The 20,674-nt window shown below is 47.3% G+C and overlaps 1 protein-coding gene across 1 annotated transcript in view; it reads right to left on the bottom strand.

Annotated features, from left to right (window-relative positions):
- Itgb3 (integrin subunit beta 3) overlaps nt 1-20,674 on the bottom strand; it is a 65,404-nt gene that overhangs the window by 11,733 nt on the left and 32,997 nt on the right. Inside the window, exons 7-11 of the mRNA XM_055592571.1 lie at nt 19,277-19,372; nt 18,558-18,647; nt 17,568-17,702; nt 15,570-15,999; nt 255-477 (exon numbers count right to left, since the gene is read on the bottom strand). Coding sequence (XP_055448546.1) covers nt 255-477; nt 15,570-15,999; nt 17,568-17,702; nt 18,558-18,647; nt 19,277-19,372 — 974 coding nt within the window. The remainder of the gene's footprint in view (nt 1-254; nt 478-15,569; nt 16,000-17,567; nt 17,703-18,557; nt 18,648-19,276; nt 19,373-20,674) is intronic.

Below are 20,674 nucleotides of genomic sequence, written 5' to 3'. Positions count from 1 at the left end.
AAGAAAGAAAGAAAGAAAGAAAGAAAGAAAGAAAGAAAGAAAGAAAGGAAGGAAGGAAGGAAGGAAGGAAGGAAGGAAGAGAGAGAGAGAGAGAGAGAGAGAGAGAGAGAGAAAGAAAGAAAGAAAGAAAAGAAAGAAAGAAAAAAGAAAAGAAAAGAAAAGTAGTCATTTGTCTGGAGCAAACTGTTATCAAGCACAGCTCCTTGGGAGTTCCTTCTTCCAGCCTCCCAACCCTCTCCAGGCTACTCACTCACTTCTTAAATGAGCAGGCGTCGGGGCAGGTGGGACATTTCTCGCAGGTGTCTCCATAGGAGCCCGGCTGGACGCAGACACAGCTGCCGCACTCACAGTTGCCCCGGCCGCTGCACAGCAGCCCGTTACTGGACATGCAGGTGTCCGTGCGTGTTGTGCAGTTGCAGTAGTAGCCAGTCCAGTCCGAGTCGCACACACAGTCCCCACAGTTGCACTGGCCGTGGCCTGCGAACAGAGCCAGCACAGCACACCGGCTGGTGAGAAGCCTGCCCATGACAACAGACAGCTATTGGCTGTCACCCTGTTCTCCCGCCCACACTCACAACGGTCCTGCAGGTGAGTGGGGGAACTGGCTCATGGCCCAGTAGAGACAGGCAGCAATTTAGGCATCCCCAAGATGGAGGCCCTGGAAAGTAAAGGTGTATTTGGATCTAAGTCTCCCAGAATTCCTGCCCTTTTGATTGCCTGTTCTGAATCCTCCTTCCTTCTCTGCCAGCATTGGCCTGAGGATTAGAGCTCTTTAACCCCAATGGCTGACCCAACAAGAATCCACAGCCTGTGCCCATGCAGGGCATTCAGGAACTTTGACGGTGTAGCCTGGTGATGATAAAAGGCTCCCCCAGCCCCTATACCTATCTCCTTTTGACCTGACAATACTGCTTCCTCTCCAACATGACTTGAAAGAACGCCAACCATCGTAATCATTATCCTCTTCCTGTTAAGTCAGACACCAACACAGGCTCTAACTTGAACACGCTAGACCCTCCCACCAACAAAATAATGGACCAAGGTCCATCACTGTGTCTCTCAAACCAGATAACTGTCACATAGCAAGGTGAGAAGCAAGGTTCTGAGGGAGAACTCATGACACAGGAGCATGCACTGTAATGAGATGGAGGAATGGAGAAATCCTGCCACAGCCTCGTGCCCAATGCCAGGAAGGGAAGGTACACAGGGTGCCCTGAGTATGCTGGAACAGGGTACCCAAGGGCCAGACAGAAGGCTCTGGGGGCTACGGAGTCAGAGCCAAGGAAGCACAGAGAACAAATACAGCCTAACTTACAGCCTGCCGAGGGCCGATGCTGCGAAGTAAATCCCGTGAATGCCATAGAGAGAAGGCAGCAGGAAACGAGAAGAGCTGGGTGAGGAGAGGAGAGGGGGTCTAAAGGCAAACAGCAGTAGATTGGTTAGCAATGATCCTCACGTAGCCCAAAGGCCCCCACCAAACCTCTGCTGATCAACTGTTGCTCCTGCACCTGAAACCCCAACGCTGCACAGACATTTGCCACAATTAATTCCCGAAGTTGCAGGCACGGTTCAACAGCTTCCAGCCTCACCAATACAGCCCGACTTCTTCTCCTAGGCTTGGGTTTTGATTTAGTCGATGACACTATTTTTAAGAGACTCTAGAAACTCGAGAGATGCTGTCAAGCAACACCTGGCTTGCTCCCTCTGCTTCCAGGTTGGCCGTGAAGTCATGCCCCTGCTGTTATGCTGTCCTGCCCAAGCACTCGGGACCAAGCAAACATGGACCGACCCCTCTGAAACCATGAGCAGAAAATAAATCTTTCCTCCTCCATTTTCTCTCGGGTATTTCCTAACAGCAACAGGAGCAATTGATACACCCTGTTACCCTACATAGCTGAGAGCGCAGTAGGGCAGTCTTGGGAAGGGCTTAGAGAAGAGAATTATACTGCTTCCCAAAGCCAAGGAAGTAAATATTCCACGATGGAAGTCATACCATCCGTACTCACAGCAACGACAACAGTGTCCGCAAACATTTGCAGAGCATTAAACGGTTGCCAAGTGTGTGCCATATTCTGTAGTGTGTAACCGTATTCATTTCTTAACAACCACCCTGTAGGGTCAGAAAGTTTATGTACCTTGGTCCTGCGCCACAGGTTATAAACAGCAGAGTCAGAGCTCAGCCTTGAATGACTGTGCATTGGCCAACACTCTCCACTCTGCCCTTCTCCTGCAGCTTTATGATCTCCTGTTTCTGTTCATACTGTCTAGGCTTCCCTTTAACCCTGTGATCATTATCAAGTCCTTATTCACCCCTGAGGCCCAACCCAAGTGCTCCTTCCTCTCATCAGCTTTTGCTGACCTCATCAGGTGGAGTCAGCTGCCTCCTCATGTGTCCTCCAGGCACATTATGGCTGCCTCTACGGTCACCTTTACTCTATGGCCATTTGTGTGTTTACCGGTTTCTCTTTCTTGACCTGTTGAGCTTCTCGGTAGGCAGTACCACGTCGCATTAGTTTTATCACTCACAAGGGTCACCACGAAATCTTTTAGAAAGCGGGCAGACAGTTAAGGTTTGTTCACGCCTCCAGTCACTGAACCCATACCCGAGTGCTGGACGCTGGAGATTCAGCAGTGAGCATGGCAGACAAGGTCCATACTACAGGCGGGCTTACAATCGCATCGCATCCGTGGAAGACACACATGTATACATCAGTTGTGTCCTGTGTTGTAGGATTACAGTATTGCAAAGAGCGGTGAGCCCTGGTGTGGAGGATTCATTCACCTGCCTGTGGATAGGACTGGGAGGGAGGAAGCCCGGCCTGGGAGGTCAGGCTGCTGACAGGCACATCAGTAGCTCCAAGATGGCGAGGAGGATAGTAATGGGAAGAGGGACTGCCTCTGACATAATCTGATTGGCCTGCTCGTTGATCACCTCCCCCTGAGGGGGGAGGAGCCTTATCAGGCCACAGTAGAGGACAACGCAGCCACTTTTGATGAGAACTGATAGACTAAGATCAGAAAGAAGAGGAGAACCTCCCCTATCAGTGGACTTGGGGAGTGGCATGCATGCAGAAAGGGGAGGGAGGGTGGGATTGGGAGGGGGAGGAGGGAGGGGCTTATGGGGGGATACAAAATGAATAAAGTGTAATTAATAAAAAATAAAAAAAAAAAAAAGATGGCAAGGAGGGTTGTACAAGGCCAGACTCTGACAGTAACTAGATCACACCGATGGCTCTCAGCCCGCTGTCTTCTGGACACTGTAGATCCACACGCTCATGGCCCCAGCACTGTCCTCTCATAAACACGCCATCAGTCAACACTCAAACACGGAAATACGGCTCAGTTACCTCACTCCCTTAACACATGAAATGTGTGTTCCTTAGAACAAATGGGCCAGTTGTGTTGGGCCCCACAGGATGTGGTAAAAAGACGGAGGCAGGAAGATCACAGGGTGGAGGTCAGCCTAGGCTACACTGTGGGGCTGGAGATGACTCAGCGGTTAATAGCACTGGTTACTCTCCCAGAAGACTGGAGTTGGAGTCCCAGAACCCACGGGCTGGGTAACAACTGCCTGTTAACTCTGATCCTAGGGCGATGCAGTGCCCTCTTCTGGCCTCCACAGGCACTGCATGCACATACATATACTTGCACAAGCGCGTGCGTGCGTGCATGTGTACGTGTGTGTGTCCCTGTCCAGGGACTGGAGAGATGGTTCAGTGGTTAAGAACACTGGCTGCGGAGGTTCCAAGATGGCGGCAAACAGTTTTGGAGAGGCAGAGGACATGAATCTCCGAAATTGGTGAGTGGAGAGACAATCAAAACTAGAATTTGGACTTTGGGCTTTCTAAAGGAGAGGGGACACCACAGAAGCGTGGAGTGCTTGTAGATATCGATCGGGCGCGGACTTCTCTGGGAACGAAGTGGGGCACTTCCCCTGTCCGGGCCTCCCACGCCTGGAAGCCTGCACACAGCACCAGGTAGCTGAGCGCAAAGCTCACAGCCTGGGGACTAAGACAGCAGAGACAGCACTCCAGGCCCATACAGCAGCGGACAGCTGTAACCGCCCGCTGAACAACACCCCTTGGAGACACGCCTGAGGAGCCCATGCTCTGGGCCCCGCCTAGGGCCCTCTTGCCGAGCTCCGGACCCGCAGAGCGTCCCTCCCATCCCACAGATGCGATCCTGCCACAAGAAGCGCAGCAGAGCTCACCGTCCCTCCGGAAAACCCACCCTGCCTGAGCGCACCCACCGTAGGAAATCCTGCCCTGCCGTAGCGCACACACCTCCAGAAAACCTACCACACCGGAGGAGCGCACCCACTGTCAGCCCCAGAGCGCAGGCCCACAGAACGCAACCACAGAGTGCCAACCACAGAGACTCAGTTCTGCAATACAATCCTTCCCGGATCCCAAAGCTGCAAAGCTCAGTGCCTGGGGCCCAAGACAGCAGAGGCAGGGCTCCAGATCCCACAGCCGCAGCAGAGAGCTGCAACCGCCTGTTGAATGCCACCCCTCAGAGCACACATCTGAGGAGCCCACGCCCTGCCTAGTGCCCTCTTGCCGAGCTCTGGACCCTCGGAACACACCCACCACCACCGGGTCCCACTGGAGTGCACGAACCGCCAGAAACTCCACCTCACCAGAGCGCATGCCCAAAGAGTGCCAGCCACAGAGACTCAGATCTGCAGTACAATCCTTCCCAGATCCCAAGTCTGCAAGTGGCAGTACCAACGACACAGGGCTGCCCAGCCAGTGACTGTATGGGCCATCCAACCCCTCAGTGGCAGATAACCAGCTGAATAGCCACCAAAGCCTAGCAGACCTGCAAAAACAATACACGCCTGCAATCTTCAACAGCACTTGCGATCCCTTAAGCGCCTGCAACACCTTCAGTGCCTGCAAGGCACCCCTCTCACACACTGAAGGCCTCTTCATTCTCCAACACCCTGTCCCTTAGGACACACCTACAAGCACACGCTTAATCACATGCTACCCCGCATTTGCCCTTCTGCGCCTGCAAACTTTCCTCCTACAGGTATAGCTGAATCACCAATGCACACACTGAAACCACTGGACCTCCCTCATCTTCCTGAAGAATTAGCCAGACACCAGAGAAAGACCAGTCTGAGCTGCAGAATCCAGGAACAGACAGTGAACACTATGGATAACCAAAAGGCCAGCGGTCGGCTAAAGAACACAACCAACATAAATCAAAATATCATGGCTTCACCGGCAACCCCCAAAATTATTGGATACTCCAACTCATCAGAAACACAAGAAAATTATTTTAAAGCCATGATTATCCAGTTATTTGAGGCACATAAAGAGGAAACCAACAAATCTCTCAGAGAAATAGCCACCCAGATTCAAACAAGATGAAACAAATAAATCTCTCAAAGATTTGGCCTCCCAAATGGAAACAAAGAAAAACGAAGTAAACGAAGCTCTTAAAGAAACACAGGCAAATATAACCAAACAAATGGAGGCAGAAGTAGTGGCATTAAGAGAGGAAACAAACAAAAAAATAGAGACCATCTTGGAGACACAAGAATCCACATTCAAACAGATGAAGGAAATGTTGCAAGGCATGAAAACAGAATTAGAATCAATAAAGAGAACACAAACTGAGAAAACCCTGGAACTGGAGAACTTAGAGAAAAGAGAAGGAACCACAAATGTAAGCATCACTAATAGAATACAAGAGATGGAAGAGAAAATCTCGAGTGCTGAAGATGCACTCGCAGAAATTGATACTTCTCTCAAAGAAAAAGTAAAATCAGAAAAATCCCAAACACAAAACATCCAAGAAATCAAGGATGCCATGAAAAGGCAAAATCTAAGAATAATAGGAATTGACGAAGAAGAGGATTCCAGTCTCCAAGGTCCAGAAAATATTTTCAAGAAAATCATAGAAGAAAATTTTCCCAACCTAAAGAAAGAGATGTCCACAAACATACAAGTGGCCTACAGAACACCAAATAGACTAGACCAGAAAAGAAACTCCTCACGCCAAATCATAGTCAAAACACTTAATCTACAGAACAAAGAAAAGATACTAAAAGCAGCAAGGGGAAAAGGCCAAGTAACATATAAACGTAGACCTATCAGAAGCACTCTGGACTTCTCATCAGAAACTATGAAAGCCAGAAGGACCTGGGGAGATATCATGCAGGCTCTAAGGGACCACAGATGCCAACCTAGACTACTATACCCAGCAAAGCTTTCAATCAACATAGATGGAGAAAACAAAATATTCCACGACAAAACTAAATTTAAGCAATATTTGAACAGCAAACCAGCCCTACAGAAGATACTAGAAGGAAAATTCCAATCCAACGAAAACAACTACACCCAAGAAAACGTAGGTTATAGATGATTTCCCAACAAAAATCAAAAGAAAACAAGCAATGAATCACAGTAACACCACCAACTCCACAATAATAGAAAATAACATTCAATGGTCATTATTATCTATCAACATCAATGGATTCAACTCTCCAATAAAAAGACACAGACTAATAAAATGGGTACGGAAACAGGATCCAACATTCTGCTGCATCCAAGAAACACACCTATGCAACAAAGATAAACACTACCTCAGAGTAAAAGGCTGGAAAACAGTTTTTCAAGCAAATGGACCCAAAAAACAAGCAGGAGTGGCTATCCTAATATCTAATAAAATAGACTTTCAACCAAAAACTAATCAAAAAAGACGTGGAGAGGCACTACATTCTCATCAAAGGAAAAATCCACCAAGAAGACATCACAAGTCTGAACATCTATGCCCCAAATACAAGAGCACCTACATTCATAAATGAAACATTATTAAAACTTAAATCACACATCGACCCCAACATCTTAATAGTGGGAGACTTCAACACCCCACTATCACCAAGGGACAGATCATCTAGGGAAGCCAAACAGGGAAATAAAGGCACTTACAAACGTCCTAATTCAAATGGACCTAATAGATGTCTACAGGACTTTTCACCCAAACTCAAAAGAGTATACATTCTTTTCAGCACCTCATGGAATGTTCTCCAAAATAGACCATATAATTGGTCACAAAGCAAGCCTCAACAGATACAAGAAGATTGAAATAATCCCCTGTATACTATCTGACCACCATGGACTAAAGCTGGACCTCAACAACAATGGAAATAGCAAAAAGCCTACACGCACATTGAAACTTAACAACTTACTTCTCAATGACAGCTGGGTTAAGGATGAAATAAAGAAAGAAATTAAAGACTTCCTAGAATTAAATGAAAATGAGGGCACAACATACCCAAATTTATGGCACACAATGAAAGCAGTACTTAGAGGAAAACTCATAGCACCAAGTGCCTGTAAGAAGAAATTTGTAACATCTCATACAAACAACTTAATGGCACAACTGAAAACCCTAGGAAAAAAAGAAGCAGAAACACCCAAGAGGAGCAGATGGCTGGAAATAATCAAACTCAGGGATGAAATCAATCAATTAGAAACAAATAAAACAATTCAAAGAATCAATGAAACCAAGAGCTGGTTCTTTGAGAAAATTAACAAGATAGACAAACCCTTAGCCAAACTAACTAAAAGGCAGAGAGAAACTATCCAAATCAGCAAAATCAGAAATGAAAAGGCAGATATAACTACAGAAAATGAGGAAATCCAAACAATCATTAGGTCGTACTACAAAAGCCTATATGCCACAAAGTTCAAAAATCTAAAAGAAATGGACAATTTTCTTGATAGATTCCATCTACCAAAATTAAGGTCAAGACCAGGTAGAAAGATTGAACAGCCCTATATCCCCCAGGGAAATTAAAGCAGCCATCAACAACCTCCCTTCCAAAAAAAGCCCAGGGCCAGATGGTTTCAGTGCAGAATTCTACCAGACCTTCAAAGAAGTGCTAACTCCAATACTCTCCAAATTATTCCACATAATAGAAACAGAAGGAACATTACCAAACTCATTCTATGAAGCCACAGTCACCTTAATACCTAAACCACACAAAGTTCCAACAAAAAAAAAGAGAACTTCAGACCTATCTCTCTTATGAACATTGATTCAAAGATACTCAATAAAATACTTGCAAACCAAATCCAAGAACACATAAAAGATATCATCCACCATGACTAAGTAGGCTTCATCCAAGGCATGCAAGGGTGGTTCAATATACAGAAATCCATCAATGTAATCCACCATATAAACAAACTGAAGGAGAAAAACTACATGGTCATCTCCCTAGATGCTGAAAAAGCATTTGACAAAATCCAACAACCATTCATGTTTAAAGTCTTGGAGAGATCAGGGATACAAGGAACATACCTAAACATAGTACAGGCAATATACAGCAAGCCTATAGCCAACATCAAACTCAATGGAGAGAAACTTAAATCAATCCCACTGAAATCAGGGACAAGGCAAGGCTGCCCATTGTCTCCATATCTTTTCAACATAGAACTTGAAGTCCTAGCTAGAGCAATAAGACAAGTAAGGGAGATCAAGGGGATACAAATTGGAAAGGAAGAAGTCAAATTATCACTATTTGCAGATGATATGATAGTATATCTGAGTGACCCCAAGAACTCAACCAGAGAACTCCTTCAGCTGATAAACACCTTCAGCAAAGTGGCTGGATACAAAATTAACTCAAAAAAATCAGAAGCCCTCCTGTATACCCAAGACAAAAGGGCCAAGAAAGAAATCAGGGAAACAACACCCTTCACAATAGCCACTAATAACATAAAGTAACTTGGAGTGACTCTAACCAAGCAGGTGAAAGACCTGTTTGAAAAAAACTTCAAGTCTCTGAAGAAAGAAATCGAAGAAGACATCAGAAGATGGAAAGATCTCCCATGCTCATGGATCAGTAGGATTAACATAATGAAAAGGCCATCCTGCCAAAAGCAATCTACAGATTCAATGTAATTCCCATCAAAATACCAACACAATTCTTTACAGACCATGAATAAACAATTATCAACTTCATATGGAGAAACAAAAAACCCAGAATTTCCAAAACAATCCTGTACAACAACAGATCCTCTGGAGGTATCTCCATCCCTGATCTCAAGTTGTACTACAGAGCAATAATAATAAAAACTTCAGGGTACTGGCATAGAAACAGAATGATGGATCAATGGAACCAAATAGAAGACCCAGAAATAAACCCACACATCTATGAATACTTGATTTTTGACAAAGAAGCCAAAACCATTCAATGGAAAAGAGACAGCATCTTCAACAAATGGTGCTGGTCTAACTGGATGTCTACATGCAGAAAAATGAAACTAGATCCATATTTATCACCCTGCACAAAACTAAAGTCCAAGTGGATCAAAGACCTCAATATAAAACCAGATACTCTAAATCAGTTAGAAGAAAAAGTGGGGAAGACCCTAGAACTCATTGGCACAGGAGACAACTTCCTAAACAACACCATCAGCACAGGCCCTAAGAGCAACAATCAATAAATGGGACCTCATGAAACCGAAAAGTTTCTGTAAAGCAAAAGATACTGTCGTTAAAACAAAACGACAGCCTACAGATTGGGAAAGGATCTTCACCAACCAGAGGGCTGATATCTGGAATATATAAAGAACTAAAGAAGTTAAAAGGCAATAATCCAAGTAACCCAATTAAAAAATGGGGCATGGAGCTAAACAGAAATCTCTGTAGAAGAATATAGAATAGCAGAGAAACACATAAGGAGACGTTCAACATCCCTAGCCATCAGAGAGATGCAAATCAAAACGACCCTGAGATTTCACCTTACACCCATCAGAATGGCTAAGATCAAAAACTCAAGAGATCACACATGCTGGAGAGGCTGTGGAGAAAGGGGAACCCTCCTCCACTGCTGGTGGGAATGTCAACTGGTACAACCACTATGGAAATCAATCTGGCGCTTTCTTAGACAATTAGGAATAGTGCTACCTCAAGATCCAGCTATACCACTCCTATGCATATATCCAAAAGATGTTCAAGTACACAACAAGGACATTTGCTCAACCATGTTTGTAGCAGCCTTATTCTTAATAGCCAGAACCTGGAAACAACTCAGATGTCCATCAAGGGAGGAATGGATACAGAAATTGTGGTACTTTTACACAATGGAATACTACTCAGCAATTAAAAACAAGGAAATCATGACTTTTGCAAGTAAATGGTGGGATCTAGAAATAAATCATCCTGAGTGAGGTATCCCAAAAGCAGAAAGACACACATGGTATATACTCACTTATATAGACCTATAAGATAGGATAAACATACTGAAATCTATACACCTAAAGAAGATAAACAAGAAAGAGGTCCAGGGGTAAGATGATCAGTCCTCATCTAGAAAGACAAAGGGGATGGACACTGGAAATAGGAGAAAACAAGTAACAGGACAGTAGCCTACCACAGAAGGCACCTGAAAGACTCTACCTAGCAGTGTATCAAAGCAGATGCTGAGACCCATAACCAAGCCTTCGGCAGTGTAGGGAATCATAGGAAGGAAGGAGGAATTAGTATATCCTAGAGGGGACAGGGAGCCCCACAAGGTCCAAATATATCTGAGCACAGGGCTCTTCTATGAGACCATGCATGGATATAACCTACAACCCCTGCTCAGACATAGCCCAGTATCCAAGTGGTAGCTCAGTATCCAAGTGGGTTCCCTAGTAAGGGGGACAGGAATTATTTCTGACATGAACTCATGACCTTCCCCTCCCCGCTGAGGGAGGAGCAGCCTTGCTAGGCCACAGATAAGGACATTGCAACCATCCTGAAGATACCTGATAAGCTAGGGCCAGACGGAAGGAGAGGAGGACACCCCCTCTCAGTGGACTTGGAAGGGGGCAGGGAGATGAGGGAGGGAGGGGAGGATTGGGAGGGAAAGAGGGAGAGGGCTACAGCTGGGATACAAGTGAATGTATAAAATTATTTAAAAGTAAAAAAAAATTAATATAAAGAAAAGAATACTGGCTGCTCTTCCAGCAGACCCAGGTTCAATTCTCAGCACCCCACAGCTCACAACGGTCTCTAATCCAGCTCCAAGTGACTTGACACCCTCACACAGACATACGTGCAGGCAAGGCACCAATGAACACAAAATAAAAATAAACAAACCATTTTTAAAACATAAAAAAAATAGTCAGGTGATGATGCTGCATGCCTTTAATGCCAACACTGGGGTCGTGGAGTGGTGCATGGGGAAGAGGTTATGTGAATGTCTGTGGCCACCTGATCTACAGAGCTAGTTCCAGGACAGGCATGGCCATACAAAGAAATCCTGTCTTGAAAAACCTTAATTAATAATTAATTAATTAACTAATTAATTAAAAACAAAAGAAAAGTTGAGACCAGAAGCAAGCCGCCCAGGGATATTAAGAGATTGGTTGGGGCTGGCAGGAAAGCTGGGAACCAGAAAAACTCTAAGTCTTTTATTATTATTTTTTTAATTCGATTTACATCTCAGTCATAGGCCCCTCCTTCCTCTCCTCCCAGACCCACCCTCCCTCTCTTTTGTTTTTGTTTTTATTAAAGATATATTTATTTATTTGACATATATGAGTGCTCTAACTGCTTGCACACCTGCATGCCAGAAGAAGGCACCAGATCCCAGTATGGATGGTTGGAAGCCACCATGTGGTTGCTGCGAATCGAACTCAGGACCTCTGGAAGAGACGGCTCAGCGGTTAATACTCTAAGTCCTGAGGCTGGGTTCTCTAGAAGCACCCCTTATGGTCAGGATCTCCCTTAGAAGGCAGGGGGGAAGGAAGGCAGTAGTCACAAGCCAGCGAGGCTCAGTAATAGATCAGTGAGTAAAGCCACAGAGGCCAGAGGATCTGAGTCCCATGCCCGGCACCCATGTGAAAAGGCAGGTATGCTGGCATGTGCTTGTAAAACCCAACACCAGGAAGGCAGAGACAGATGCCTGGGGCTCACTCACAAACCAGGTCCCAAGCAAGAGAGCCTGAGCAGTGAGCGAGGTCGACAGTTCCTGAGGAATGGCACTCAGGGTGATCCCTGACTTCCACACGTGCAGGTACATGCTTACACACACACATGCACACACACACACAGAGCCCGTATGTGGTCTAGGGTAGAAACTCCTTTCAGTGAGTTTGGGAATATTAATGGCACCACAGAGCTAGGCCCACCTCGAGGAAAAGCAACTGCCCTTGTGTAACCTTTCCTCACCGGTCATTGGTCAACTTCTGAAGGCAAGGCTGCTCCTGTCAGCCCCAAAGAAAGGGCAGCCGTGAGCTATAATCAGTCAGCCGAGTGAGCTCCACGGCGTCTGCTCTGCCTTGCCTTCAGCCATTGTTCCTGGATGGGGAAAGAAGGCCAGCCACAGAAGCCTGGCAGCACTAAGGAGAGGCCTTGGCCTCCACAGAACCCTCCTCCCACAGTGTTCCCTTTGTGGGGCGAAACAAAGTGATCTCTGACAGGATGGTCCGCTGGGCCAGCCAGGGGGAGATGTTGGGAGTGGAAGTGGATAGCCGGAGCCAACAAGCTGACTCCAAGCCCTGGCACAATCGGCCCATAAAAGGAAGCCACAGTGTAGTAATGTCACAGTGCTGGCACCTCTCCAGCCAAAGGTGGGGGTGGGGTCTAGGATGAGTTCACAGCAAAGCCAGAGGAGGGAGGGAGCAAGAAATGAGAGATTGGATGAGGAGGAGGGAGGAGTGTTTCAGTCAGAGGGAGCATGCTTGCTTTCCCTGCAAAGCCAGACTTGCAGGCTGATTTCATGATTCCACTACTTTCCTATGTGGACCAGCCTTCCCTTGGGATCCATCAGACATCATCGCCTCCATGAAATGCCCAGGATTTGCCTATCCATGCGACTCTCTCTGGAGACTCTCTACAGACATCTCACTTCTAGGTCCTTGAAGGTTTGGGACTCCTAATGTGAAAGACACTTTGGTATACTAATAGTAAAATTATCTGTTGACGCCTGTTCCTCCTGTGTGGCTACAGCACGGGGCCTAGGCCACAGAGGAAGCCTATCTGTGTGTGGCAGGTGGGAAAGAGCCCTAGAAAAAGGATGCATTGAAGAAGGATGCGTTCATTCCCTGGCTCCTTGCTGTCTGAGGGGGAGGGGGAGCGGTTACAGACATGAGCAACCTCAGAGGCCAAGCCTGAAGAGGGGAAGAGCACACCTGCAATGCTGAGAGGCCACAGGCTAGGAACGAGCAAGAGTCCAGCACTCCTGCCCCATAATCCCCACAAGGCGGGCATCAGAGAAGAGGGACGCCCATGAGTTGGGCAGAGCTCTGAGAGGTTCAGAATCAGACATAACCCCTTGCTCACCCGCAGGAACCAAATGTTGACACGATGCCGAGCAGTCTACGAACTCATGTGTCTAAGGTTGTGACCTCACTCTAGACCAGGGCTGATAACCCTGGAGGAGTAACGGGGCCCAGAGGCCCTTCGGTAGGCCTTTCCCAGGCCAAACTCCCCCAGCACTCCCAGCTTCCTCCTTTATGTGTGCCTTTGGTAGTATAAGCATGATGGGAATATGATTAAATATGAAAATGAGCTGAAACCCCTGCCTCGCCCTAATTCAGAGTGCTCCTGTGTGCCCATTCTCATCACTGAGGCCCTGATCTCTCACCACTAATTTAATAGTGATATCAGTCCCCACCCGCCCACACACCCCCACCACCACCACCAAGCCCTTTCTCAAAATTTGTTGGCGTAACCGAAGTAACAATGTCACAGATGAGAAAAGGTATCATTCTTTAGGTTTGTGGAGCACGTTTTTAAAAGGTCTTTTTCATGACCTTTGAGTTTTCGGTGTCAGAGGCGTTGGGTCCTCTCGGCCAGAGTTGCAGGTGTGTGTGAGCTACCTGGAAACTGAACTAAGGTCGACCACAAGAATAGTACAAGCTCTTAACCACTGAGCCGTCTCTCCAGCCCCTTGGGGCCTGTTTTACATGCCATATTTATCTTATTGAACTTGTTTTGTAGTGGTGGTGGTGGTATATTTATCTTGAGCTTTTTTTGTGGTGGTGGTGGTTGGGTGTCTGCTAGTCTCAAACTTGCTAGCTGAGGATGACCTTGACCTCCTGCTTATGGTCTAAGTCAATAATGCTGGGATTAAAGGCACTCGTCAGCACCTTAAAGTAAACACCTGAGTCTCTTAGCTCAGCTGGCTAAACCTAACGCAAATGAGGTCCACCTGGGTCTTAGCTCATCACAGAAAACAAGCATGACCTCTCTCTTCAGTCCACCATACAGTTTACCCATAACCCCGCCCAGCCAACTTGCAAATGCCTGCATCCTGTCTGTTCCAAAAAGGATTAAATCACAGTGACCACAGTCCAGCATAACCCTACCTCCAGAACCTAAGGAAAAAAACTCAAATTGTTCATTTGCCCTTCGAGTACTCAGATAAAATCTGTGTTAACGGTGATTTTCACCTCTCTTAGTCAGGAAAGCCCCTAGAAGTGACCTTTGGGGCCAGTTTGAGGTTATCAATAGGTCACAGAAGTGCACTGAATTTCACAAGGACAACTCAGAATCCTCAGGTGGAAGGGCTCAAAATTACAATCCCCAGGCTGGAGAGATGGCTTGTGTTGCAAGCATGGGGACCTGAGTTCAGATCTCTGTCACTTTTTTTTTTTTTTAAATAAAGCTAGGCCCAGCAGCACGTGTGTCTCTATGCTGTAATCTCAACACTGGGAAGAAGAAACAGATCTCTGGAGTTCACTGGCCAGCCAGCCTAGCCAACTGGTGAGCTCCAGGGTCAATGGGGGAGACCCTGTCTCAAAAAAATAGGGCAGAAGAATTGAAGAAGACACATAATGGCCTCCTCTGGTCTCTATACCAGTGCTTATACACACACACACACACACACACACACAATCTTAATCTGCAGGGAGGAAGTCTCTATGGCCACACTCCCTTGCGGAACGTCTCCTTCGGTGTCGAAATGCTTGATATCCACATGGTCAAATACGTGGCTACTCACCAATTGAAAAGCTGAACTTACGTTTTCTATCTCAATTATTCTAAATAGCCACATGTGGCTGGTGGCTACCATTTTAGATGGCACAGGCCCAGAAAACAAATGCCAGTGATAACAAACATGACAGAAGAGGGATAACATTGAGCACAGCATACCATTTTCCAAATACTGTTCTAAGTGCCCCCAGTGTCTTGAATATATACCACTGCTTTCTAAGTCTCTGGTGACAGTGAAACAAATTGTCATGAAATCACAGTATATTCCAACACCGTATCTCTTCCATCTGTGAACACTAGCAGTTTTAATTACCATGAGACTGGTTTTTGGGGTTTTTTTTGGTTTTTTTTTTTTTAGATTAAAAAATCTGTTGGTCCTTATACTCAAAAGGACTTAGGAACCTGAAACATTATCATATTATCAGAGTGAGCAGCTCCCCTGTGTCCCAAGGAGACAACAAGGAGAAAGTCTGTTCTGCCCATCCTCAGTGAAACGGATTCTGCCCGCCGTGCCCACCTCAAGGCCTCCACCTGTTTCCCAAGGTGCTACTCGGATTCCTGCGTTCCTGTGTGCGCATGCGCGTGCGCGCCTCTTGAAAACACACGTGGGCGCTCGTACTCACCAGAGCACATCTCCCCTCTGTAGCGCACGCAGGAGAAGTCATCGCACTCACAGTACTTGCCGCTGATCTTGCCGAAGTCACTGCTGTGACAGATGCACTGGCCACAGAGGCACTCGCCCCGCTGGCTGCAGATGGGCTGTCCCTCCTTGGGGCTGCACTCTTCCTGCTGGGAGGGTCGGTAGTCCTCCTCAGAGCACTCACACATGGATCCCAGCCAGCCCTGGTCACAGTGGCACACCCCGCACTCGAAGGTCCCGTTGCCATTGTTGCAGCGAGGGCTGAAGGTCTGGGCAGAGGCCTGGCAGGCACAGTCACAGTCGAAGGTGACCTGGATGGTCAGGCTGTCCTTGAAGCCCACGGGCTTGATGGTGAAAGACTGCTCCTTCTCCTGGGGGCAGCCTCGAACCTTCGCCTCGATGCTGAAGCTCACCTGGATGGAAAGACGACACTCAGATTTAAGTGGATCTGGGTAACACATCAGCCCCGGCGGAATGCCAGGCTGCACCCGGCCAAGGATAACAGAGCTGGGTGTCAAATCCACCAGCCCTGGGGAGTTCCTCAGTCTTCATTGTATCGATGTCTACGAGTAAGAACTACACCAGCGTGGCAGGAATACCACTGACTGAAGAGCTAGTTACAGACAAGCAGTAGAAGGCTGTTTTTATCCTGAGAAACAAACCAGTTCAAGCAGGACCGAGCCTGTGCTTTTGCACACACTTTCCTCTGGCCGGCTAAGCCAGCTGGAGCATCACTGTTCCATAATAGCAGCAAGACGGCACAAAGATGCCACGCTGCGCCACACCATGCCATACAGTGGTTCAATCACCTACGGGCTCCCTAACATTTCGTTGCAGGGTGCAAAATGTGGGGTGTGAACCTGTGCTCAGAATATAAACTTAGAGGGCAGTGGACCAGAAGATCTATTTCTTTTCATTCCTCCCTCCCATCTACCAGTCCCCAGGTAGAGTAGAGGAGAACCAGCAAAGAAAACCACAGGAGCTAGAGAGACAGCTCAGCACTGAAGAGCACTGGCTGCTATTCCAGCTGAGCTGGGTTAAAATCCACGTGGCAGATTGTAACACAACCACCTGTAACCTCAGTTCCAAGGAATCTGATACTCCCTTCTGGCCTCCATTGGTGCCAGGCGCCCACGAATGGACATGCAGGCAAAATAACCATACACACAAAATTTTAAAAAAAAACCAATGATGATCAAGAAAACTGTGAAGGGGATCGAGGGGTAGGGGGGAACATTTACAACTCTCAAGTCTCACGGGAATAGGTATTTTTGCCTGTTCCACTTGCTGTTGGATTTCCGTCAGCTAGAATAATGCCTGGTGCACAGCAGATGATATACTGCCCCTCCCCCGTTTTATGTTGCAGACAAAAGAAAGGCATTACCCTGGGTGAATAGATACGGTAAGAAATATGTTCACTTGCAATCAGATGTGCAAGTGCAAACACAGAAAACAAAGATGAATGATCTTTAAAACTGATAGGGTTACTCAGCACATACTGAAACCTCAGGCATCAGCAGCATCAAGAGGAAAGATCGACAGCTCCAGTACTTTAACTTCTAATTCTGAAAGGCTTGGGGTACACACGGGCTCCAGGGCCCAGGGTCACAGCTTCAGTATCAGTCCCTTCCTAGCCTGCTGGAGGATGTTTTTGTGCACCGTGCATTCAAATACTGATTTCTGTGCCCAGGGATCTGGCTGCAGTTCAACTTTGGCATTGTCATCATTGTGAAGTGTCTGTTTCCTGCCAGGGCAAGACTAAGATGGCAGGTAGCGGGGCATGTGGATTTTCTGGGAAGCAGGCCAAGCCAGCATAGTTGGGTTATAAGAGATGAGTATCTGCCCAGCTAGAGTGTCTGAAGCTTATTAATAAATATAACAGGTCTCCATGTCGTTATTTGGGAACCAGAGCGGGTGTAGAAAAGCCCTTCCTCTGATTTTACGCTAGCCCTTCCTCTGATTTTACACTAGCCCACCTCACCGTGTCTCCAATCTTGAGTCCCATACAAGACTTGAGGCCTGGAATGACTTCATTGTTGAGGCAGGTGGCATTGAAGGATAGCGACAGCTCTTCGGGGAGGTCACGTACTTCCAGCTCCACTTTAGAGCGGATTTTCTGAGCAGAAAGGGGCAAAAGATGGTAAGGAAACAGACAAAAGCCATGCCCACCCACACAAAGCCAAGGCGGTGGCCTCCGCCTTGCCCTGGAAGTGCCCAAGGCTGGGGCTTATCTGGCAGTTGCTACCACAGAGTCTCTGTGCTCAGCTGGCTTTTTTGTATGTTGCTAGGACCTGGCTCTCCCTCACTCTGCCCTGCTCCTTGTCCATCCATCTAACCTCCATCTGCAGCCCCTTCCATCTCTATGCTTCCCACTCTGTAACTGTCCCTGTTACTCTCTGGCCTTCCTTCCTGGCCCATTTCCTCTTCAGAAGGTGGCATCACTCCCGGGGCTGGCCATCATCTACTCTCAGGGGACAAGAGGAAAGCAATAAGGCCAATGGGGTAATGGCAGCCAGGGCTCCCAAACCCAAGCTCTGTTAGAATGTGGGCCTGAACCTTTAGGCATGATCCCCTCACCTGAATCAGGCCACACCTCCATGCAGCTCTCTTTGGGACAGAGACTTCCAAAGCAATCTGTGCCTTGACCTGATTGTTCTCCCTCTCTCTCCTTCTCTCTGCCTCTCCCTCTCTCACTCTTCGTGAAGCTCCTGGTTAGGCTTTAAAGGGAAGCTTCGCATTCCCTTTAAGGCCCTATTCTGTTTAGAGCTCCCTATTGTGTTGTTTCTAATGTTCTCCATCCTCCAGGCCCAAGCATGGCCTGCTGATAAATGTCATCCCTGAAGGGAATTTCTGTGTCAGCCTTCCATTGTAGACTGACCGCTACATCCCTCTTTTAATTCTTGTTAGAAAGCTCTGCTGAGTAAGCCACATCCAGCAGACTCAGCGGGCCCTCCCGGACCAGCGTTCTTACCCCGTAAGCATCAACGATGAGCTGGAGGACATTGCTTGAGTCAGCAGACAGGACTCCCACTGTGGTCCCTGGGATGAGCTCACTATAATTCTGGAAAGACAACAAAGATGTCCACAGCTTACTGAAGACAGTGGTGTCCTCCTCAAGGTCCTATTGGTCAGACTGGCAGTCTTTTTTGAGGGTTTTGTTTGTTTGTTTGTTTGCTGGGTTTTGGGGGGGTTGGGTTGGGTTGGTTCTTTGGAGATAAGGTTTCCCTGCTGTCCCGGAACTCACTCTATAGACCAGGCTAAGCCTCCAACTAAGAGATCCACCTGCCTCTGCCTCCCAAGCACTGGGATTAAAGGCATGTCCCACCACCGCCCTTAATGGAAGTCCTAAAATGAAGTTTGGAGGGTACCGTGGAATATCTCACTAGCAGAGACAGATCTAGCAGATTTTTGTATCTGATTAAATATATATATATATATAAAAAAAAAAAACTTTGTACACCCCTCCCCCCAGCCAAATTATCTTCCAGCCTCGGTCACAAACATCAACACACTCTTCCTGGTAGGTTAGAGGTTGGAGGGAAAAAGCCACAGGGAGGAATGTTAAGTCCCTGGAGAACGAGTTTAAAAGGACTTTTCCTGGTTGGGTCCCTGGATAGTGACAGCAGGAGCTGGCCACCTGGGACAGGTTCGTCTGTGGTGACAAGAGGGAAAACCCAGAGGCATAATTACCTGATAAAGGCTGACAACATTTTTCGTCACCGCGAAGATCAAGTTAATGTTTTTCTGGGATAGTTTCTCAGTCATCAGCCCTAGAGATGGGTAATCCTGGAAAAGGGGGAAGAGGAGAAAGTTAATGGAGACTCTCACATGCTCGCCTGGATTCTGAGCCTCTGGGCTTGTCTTAGTTGGGGTGTGACCAGGGCAATGTGGACCTTAAAGATTTTTACCCACTAATCAATGTGAGGCATTGTGGTCTGGGTGTGAGGAAATTGAATTCCCACTGTGAGATGCTGAGAAGGTGGAGACAACTCCCCCCCACACACACACACACACCACAGTATTTAGGAGAGTCTTCGGGAAATACGTAGGATTGTAGGTCATCAGAGCAAAGCCCCCAGGGTTGAATCCCGCTAGCTTCACAAGAGGAAAACCACAGAAACACAACAGAACCACAACAGAAACCTACACACATGACCCCTGACCTCTGCTTCTGAGTCTTAGGACCTGGCCAGCAAGATGATCATCACCAGATGCGGTCCCTCAAACTCGCAGATCCTAAGAACAAAACTAAAAGCTCTTTTCTAGCTTACCGTGTCTGTGCCAGTGTGTCGCTGGCGACAGAAAACGGAGCAATACGTGAGTGAGAATGGCAAAGCAACAGAAGCTGTGAACCCCAGGCTGGTGGTGTTCCAAAACCAAGCCCCTTCCTTCCCACTCAGATTCAAAACACCTCCGTGGGTCAGGCCTCACTGGTGTGAGATACGGGCGGGCATCCTAGCCTCGCGCTACAGACCACCTGCCACAATCCAGAAATCACTCACCCCCAACCCTCTTCTACTCAGCACTGACCTAGCTCGTTCATCCTGCCACCTGGACTGACTGTCATCTTGGTAATCTGACTTCTTCCTTAGCCTAAGGTCACCTCCTCCAGGAGGACTTCCTTGACCATCGGAGCTCCTAAACAGCTTTCCTCCTTTGGCTGCCAATAGCCCTTGGCTGTGTCACCCACTTAGCATCCATCATGCATTCTGTGCTATTACTGACGTGTAGGAATATATCCTCTCTCTTCAGCTGAGCCGAAAGCCTCCTAAGAGCAGGTCCTTAGAACTTTCTCATCTCTCTCGGCTCCTGGTCAACACCTTGTATGGACTAGTGTATTGCTGACTGGCCCAGTGTCTGACAGTGCTCAGCTTGGATATGGTGAACACCAAGGAAGGAGAGAGAGCGGGGAAACAGTGCAGAGTGAGTATATCCATGGGATCCTAGACCTTGCAAGGGAACTCATGAGAGTCTCCCTCCTTCAATCACTTTTAAGCTACAGCTGCTCCATTTATTGATGAAAGGAAGGAAGGAAGGAAGGAAGGAAGGAAGGAAGGAAGGAAGGAAGGAAGGAAGGAAGGAAGGAAG

Source organism: Psammomys obesus, unplaced genomic scaffold, assembly GCF_907164565.1.
Source record: "Psammomys obesus unplaced genomic scaffold, mPsaObe1.curated_primary_1811, whole genome shotgun sequence".
Classification (NCBI taxonomy): Eukaryota; Metazoa; Chordata; class Mammalia; order Rodentia; family Muridae; genus Psammomys; species Psammomys obesus.
The sequence above is the reverse complement of the archived record's forward strand: the minus strand, read 5'-3'. Positions and strand labels throughout refer to the sequence as shown.